The 6,903-nt window shown below is 48.4% G+C and overlaps 1 protein-coding gene across 1 annotated transcript in view; it reads right to left on the bottom strand.

The window, feature by feature from the left end:
* Positions 1-6,534, bottom strand: part of Sec11c (SEC11 homolog C, signal peptidase complex subunit) — an 18,739-nt gene extending 12,205 nt beyond the window's left edge. Inside the window, exon 1 of the mRNA XM_005356207.3 lies at positions 6,362-6,534. Coding sequence (XP_005356264.1) covers positions 6,362-6,448 — 87 coding nt within the window. The 5' untranslated portion in view covers positions 6,449-6,534. The remainder of the gene's footprint in view (positions 1-6,361) is intronic.
* Between the last annotated feature and the right edge of the window lie 369 nt (positions 6,535-6,903).

Genomic DNA, 6,903 nt, shown 5'->3' with positions numbered 1-6,903 from the left:
AGGCCTAGCAGGGAAGGGTCCTGACTCCCGAGTGTGGAGCTCCTCTCTCTCCACACTGCGATCGATCATCTGGCAGGCCTGAGGGAAGCACTGCAAACGAGCTTCCAGATGACACCCAGGCTACTAGTTTGTGCCCACAAGGGCCACTGTACTTTACTACTGGTTTTCAACAGCATCTAGACATTGGAATCACATGAGCAAGCTTAGGAAAAGCAGTCCAACTGAATCCACGATAGGAAACACCAGCATCCATGTTTCCTGCACATCCACTGAGAGATTCCGATGCAGGGGATGAGGGGAGGGACTAGCTCACTGTTCCAAATCTTCCTTTCCAATCAGCTTACATCACTCCACCATGAATCCTTCCTCCATATTACACCTCCACCACCACCCCCCAGCTATTGATGTCCCTTCTCCTTCAAGGTCAAAGGAGCTGCTGTCCTAGGTAGAAACTCCATCCACTCTGAACATTTCATCCTCCTGCCAGTTCCTCCTCCACCTGAACCTTCAAATGCTGCCATCAGCACCATCATGGTAATTCCTCCCAAGACTGAGGTTCCCAACTACCTGAAGTAGTGTGACTTTTTAAAGGTAACTCAAATAGCTCACGTCAGAGCTGGCCTTACCTTCTCTGAGCAGCCAAGTAGTTCCGCTGTCATTACTCTCACCAAGTCACTAACAGAGCCCCATTGTAAGAGCATTTACAAATCTTCTAACCCACTCCACAGCCAAGCTTGCTTTCAGGGTCATCTGGATACCCCTGTGCTGTGCATAAGCCCTTCAGCTGCAGCCCACTCTCTAATACGGCCTCAGACGCGCCCTGCCTGACAGATAACCCAGCTTCAGCCGGTGAGACTCACCAAGCCCAGCCACACTTGTGCTATCTATCAGTGCTTCAAACTGTACACATGCCTTTCTACTTCGAGCCCTTCATTAGTGGTGTGCTCTGCCCAGAAAGCCTGGACTCTTGGCATATCCAAAGCTCACTCATTCTCAAGTCCCACTTTTAGCATCGGTGCCCCAGGGAAGCCTTCCTCTACGTACTAGACTAAGAGTCAGCAAACTTCCCATTTAAAGAGCCAGACAGTAAATAGTCTAGATTGATATGCCACATCATAACTATCAACACCACTTAGCTCTGCCATTGGATTGCAAAAGTAGCCACAGACAATATCTAAAAGAACTTACATGGCTGTGTGCCAATCAAACCTTCTAAAAGCTGGCGAAGCACTGGAACTTGCCAGTCTCTGCTGTAGGCCAGTCTCACGTTCTCACCGTGCAGCGTCCATCACCAGTTAGACACATACTCCCCTCCTTGTCTTTCCCACTAGACTGTGAATTTCACAATGGCAAGGATCATTTCACACCTTGTTCAGAACTGCGTTCTCAATATTCAACCCAGGTCTGGCAACAGTCAGCATTCAATTTGCTAAATAATGACAAACACCTTTAATAAACACTGAATGCAAACAAACCAAGTACAGGGAAACTAGACTGCCAACAAGAGGTAAAAACTTAAAAGCTGTAATTTTCCAGTGAGGAAGTATAAGCAGCAAGTAAACACTTGAAAGGTTCAAACCCATAATCCTCCCTCTCCTTCCCTGCAAATACAAAGTTTCAGTTTTTGTGATTCTAACACTCAGGACTAGTACCAAAGGTTACACTGTGGGAAACCACAAGTTAATGTAAGTACTCTCAACTAGCATTAATGTCAAGAGATTACTATCAGCCTATGTAAGAATCCCATCTAAAACAGATAAGAAATTAGGCTCCAATGATATGTATATCAATCTCATTTCTAATAATGAGGGAAATTAGAAAATGGCAGATTAGCCCACTATGTCAAATAATGAGTAAACAACTTTCATATCAAACACTAAGTATACTGAGTAAAATGGTGTCACCTGCAATAAGACCTTGGGCAAACTGTAAGCACAAGGAGGTGATCCAAGGCACAGCCAGAGGCAACCGTAGGACAGTAGAGTTACAAGTCATTGAGTTTCTGGGTGTGTGTGGAAGCAGAGAGCAACCTCAGCTGCCATTTCTCAGGATGCCCTCTGTGGTGGCCTGAATGGAAATGGTCCCCATGGGGTAATAAGGAGTGACAGACACTATTAGGAGGGAAAGCCTTGATGGAGGAAGTGTGTTGCTGGAAGTGGGCTTTGAGCTTTGAAATGCTCAAACCAGGCCCAGTGTCACTCTCTCTTCCTGCTGCCTCTTCAGTACCATGTCTGCCTGTGTACCACCATGCTTCCCACCATGACACCTCAGAACTGTGAGCCAGCTCCAATTAAACATTTTCCTTTATAAGAACTGTTGTGGTCGTGATGTCTCTTCACAGCAGTAAAAGCCCTAACTAGGACACCATCCATGTTGATTTTTGAGACAGGTTCTCTTACTAGGCTGGAGTAGGCTGGTTAACCAGAGAGCTTCAAGGATCTGCCTGTCACTACTTCTACAGCCCTGGAATTAAAGCATACATCACTGGATCTTTTGATGAGTTTCTGAGGTGGGGGAGGGGGAGTGTCAAACTCAGTAAAGCAAGCACTTTCTAAACTGAGCTATCTCTTCAGCACCAAGCATTGATTTTCTTCTTGTGCTGGCTAGTTTTCCGTCAACTTGACACAGGCTAGAGCCCTAGGAAAGAGGTAACATCGATTATGAAAGTGCCCCCACCAGACTGGTCTGTGGGCAAACCTGTGGTGAATTTCCCTACTTGATGATTGATGTGGGGGAGGGACCTAGCTCTCTGTAGGCAGTGCTACCCCTGGGCTGGTGATCCCCAGGAGGTAGAGTAGAATGCAGGCTGAGCAAGTCAGTAAGCAGCATCTTGCCATGGCTTCTGCTTCAGTTTCTGACTCTGAATTCCAGCCCTTACTTCCCTTGACAATGCACTACACGTTGTAAGATGGAATGAGCCCTGTCCTCCTCAAACTGAATTTGATTCCGGTGTTACATGGCAACAGAAACCCTAAGTCACCTCTTCAAAATTTCTACAGTAAGCAGGGCTTGATTCAAAACTCTAATGTATGGATGGCCACTAAAATGATCACTTTGAGAAGTAACAACACATGAAAATGTATTGAGATGATGTAGCAAAAGAAAAGCAGAACTCAAAAATGTCTCTTGCCAATGTTAGCACCTGGTGAAAAGAAGTGATTTGAAGCGATCGTAAGAGATTCAACTGAAAGTAGAACAGGAAAAGAAATGTAAAATAACTTATGGTATTTTGGTGCTGTTTACCGCTCTAGTTGGCGGTGTGAACCTGGGAAAGCGGGGCCTAGAAATGAGGTGGACTGAAGTCTCATGCAGTAGACAACTTTATTCAGAGCACCAGACAGCTTATACTCTGAGGGTTAAGAAGAAATCACAGGAGTGAGCTGTTCAATCACAGGGCAAGCCACATGTTTTCCCATAGAGGCACATGAATAACAACTGCTGACGTGAACTCACTCCTATCCTCGACACCTGGGAGGAGCACAAAAACACACTCGGAGAACAACTGTGTTAAAAAAAAAAAAGGCTAGCAGGGCGGTGGTGGCGCACGCCTTTAATCCCAGCACTCAGGAGGCAGAGGCAGGCGGATCTCTGTGAGTTAGAGACCAGCCTGGTCTACAAGAGCTAGTTCCAGGACAGGCTCCAAAGCCACAGAGAAACCCTGTCTCGAAAAACCAAAAAAAAAAAAGGCTGAGGTCACAAGACTCTTGTCTTGTTGGAGTTGTCTCGCAAGCACTCAGAATTCTCACACGACTCCATTCTTGGACTGAGTTCCAAGATGGTGTAATTAATATGAGGGTAGAAAAAGAACTATAGTAACTCAATACTAAAGTCATGAGCCATTTTTAACTACTTGGCTATTGTATCTATTTGCTCATTATGAAACTAGCACAGTATTCTCAGAAGAGCAAAAAGAGAGGTATGCTAACTGGGCCCCTTAAACCACAGCCTCTAAAAGCAGGTGTCACTGGCCTCAAGCCTTCCCCACTTAGAAGGTCTGATTTAGAGAATGGTGTGTGTAAACAACGGCTGTTTCGTTATGAACTACAGACTGGGTTGGGAAAGTCCCAAACCATAATTTTAAATAAGAACTGCCAATTTTTTGATAGGTTTTTAAACCACCGGCTTCTATCTCGACAAAAAGCAAATTACAAGCTTGTACCACTTATTTAATAAGAACTCTGAGTTAAGAACACATTTCCCCAGTATGATTCTCTGTGCCCAAAAACAAATCGCCGTGAGGTAATAAAATCAATTCCTTAAGAACACTTCCTCTGATAAAGGCTAAAGAGACAGCAAATACACAAAAAGCTAGCAATCGAGCTCGCTGCAAGACCACAGGTCATACTTTAAACACCCCACCATTAAGGCATCCACAAAGCTGAGTGCGCATTTGGCAACCAGGAATAGAAACATTCATTTTGACTGAAAAGCAGACAGGCTGAACCCCTTCCAAAAACACCTCATCACACTTGTGCGGCGCCTTGGGTTGTTCCTCATTTTGGCTTACCAAAAAACAACCCCAACAAAGTCTTAACGTAAGCCCACACCCCATCCCTGGAATCAGCCCCTTGCAAGCAGTTTGAGGCAAACATTTCAGGCCAGATATGTTGGCCACAGAGCTGCAAAAACGCCAGTCACTGTACTCCTTCCTCCCTTCCTAGCTGCAGAGACAAAGAGCCCTTGTCTTGCATGTGGCTCTTATTTAGGAAGCAGGAGCAGTAGAGAAAGGGGGTCTTGCTTCAAGGTCTGACAGGTGTCATAGGATCCTGTTATGAAGGGGAAAGACAAAGAAGCAAGCAAAAGACAAGTTCTTCCCAACTATTAAAAGGAAGTACAGAAACCGAGCTTATGAATTTTAATCAGTAGACCAGCAAAACAGCACAACAAGCCACTGACCCAAGTGACCCAATGGGCCAAGTGGGAGAGGAATTGATACATCATCCATCTGAGGCCTTCTCTGATAGCCTCCAATGATAGCCATTAGTAATCAGTATCAAAGATCTGAAGACTCTATCCAATCATCTAACTTTAAAATAAAGCCGTTCTTCCTATGACCAGCGTCCACCCTTGGGGCATTCGTTATTGCTGTTCCAAGCTAGTGATAATCCCTACTAAAACTCCTCATAGCCACACAGACCACCAAGACCCAGCAGCCCAGCTAGACACAACCAGATCTTAATCACTTCAGAAAGTCCAAGTCACCAAACTGTCCCATATGGCTGCATTTTTTCTGAAATTCTACAGAAAAGGAGTGGGGGTAGGAGACAGAGAAGAGAAAAAGGGGAAGGGGGAGGGAGGAGAAAGAGGAAGGAGAGAGGCTGAGGGAGGGAAAGGGAGCTAATGTGCCCCAAATTAGCTGTGCTCTCTCATCCTCAGAGCTGCCACCTCCACGCAGTGGAACAAATACCTCTGAGGGTCCTCCAAATCAGGAAAACACCATGTTCTGCCCTCTTCAAGAAAGACCGCACTTTTCTATTTCTTGCCACAGTGTGTCATCGTCGGTCATAGCAGTTGTTATTTGTCAAGATATTGGGGCGCTACAGTACCTAGAAGCTTGCCTAATCCTACTTTTCCGGGCTGATGGAGGAAATGATGGTGCACAGTAAGAAATGAAGTGGGGGGGGTGCACAAAAAGAAACTTTGTCCCGGCGGGCTTCTTACAGAGCAGTGAAAAATGAAGCCCAGCTGTCCAACCCCGCTCCCCCAATCCCCGCAACCCTAACGGCCTTCTATACAGACGGTGCTGCAAGACGGATGGAATCAGAAAGTTAGAAGAAACTTCCGCGATCCTTTAAGGAACACTGATACGGTCTACGATGACTGAGCACCCCTTGGAACGTAGAAGCATCCCCGCAGCCCGATGCACGCCCCCAGAACACCAACCCCTCCCCCCAGCGCCGAAGAAAGCCCTTCGGGAGTCATCCTTGAACAGCTCCCACGGTAAGAAAGTTCTTCCCTTCCCCTCTGCCTGCCTCTTAGCCCCGAGCAACGGCGCGCAGCCAGGCCTCTGGAGCGCCACAGGGAAAGCTGCTCCCTCTTCACTCAGTGGCCCTCAAAAAACGCGCGGACAGCTGTCACTTGCGCTCCAGTCATCTCTCTTCACTTCCGCAAGCGCGTGTGACATCCATTGCGCTCCCCTTCCCGCTCCCCCTTCCCAGTTTGCGCTAGCCAGTGCAGGAAGGCAAACACTTGCCCACACGTGGGTCTGGGAAGATCTGAACCCGGGGCCTCGGGAAGCCAGGGAGCTCCGGTCACACGGAGCTGCCCTTGCAGGAGCGAGCCTCACCGGGGAAACCCCAACTCCTGCAGCCGCAGCGGGTCCCGGTGCACCCGGCGCGCCCCCCACCAGAGCCTCTGTTACCTGTCGTTTGTTCATCTTCCTCAAGTCTCCAAAGATGTCCAGGCTGGACGTGGGGAGATGCGTCCCCACGACGCCCGCGCGTACCATGGCGGGGTCTCTGGGGGCACGGGTGGCCCGCCGGCTCCGTCTGTCACACACAGCTGCGGAGCACCGGCAGGCCCCGCCCACCAGCCCGCATCCTGGAGGCCACGTGACCAGAGTCTCTCGTGCGCTTCTGGGAATCGTAGTCTCGTGAGGCTCAGATCACCCCTAGGCCCTGGAGAAACTGGGAGAGTGGGGAACTACGACTTCCAGAATGCTACGGGTGGAGAGCCTCGGCCAGTGAAGACCCAGGGCTCCCGGGGAGCGTGGCGAACGGGCTCTGAAGCCTCGGTCAAGCCGTCTAGGAGATTGTGAAGCAGCCGGCGAGCCTCTTGTCTAGATGGAAACTCAGAGAAGTGACTGCTCGAAAAGAGCGGAACTCCAAGACTCTGGTCAGGCGCCAGCCGGACACCTAAAGCTCCCTCGCTCTCACCTAGCCGTGTATCTTGGCCATTGGATGA

Source organism: Microtus ochrogaster, chromosome 18 (assembly GCF_000317375.1).
Source record: "Microtus ochrogaster isolate Prairie Vole_2 chromosome 18, MicOch1.0, whole genome shotgun sequence".
In the NCBI taxonomy this organism is placed as follows: Eukaryota; Metazoa; Chordata; class Mammalia; order Rodentia; family Cricetidae; genus Microtus; species Microtus ochrogaster.
Note: the sequence above shows the minus strand (reverse complement) of the source record. Positions and strands in the feature narration are given on the sequence as shown.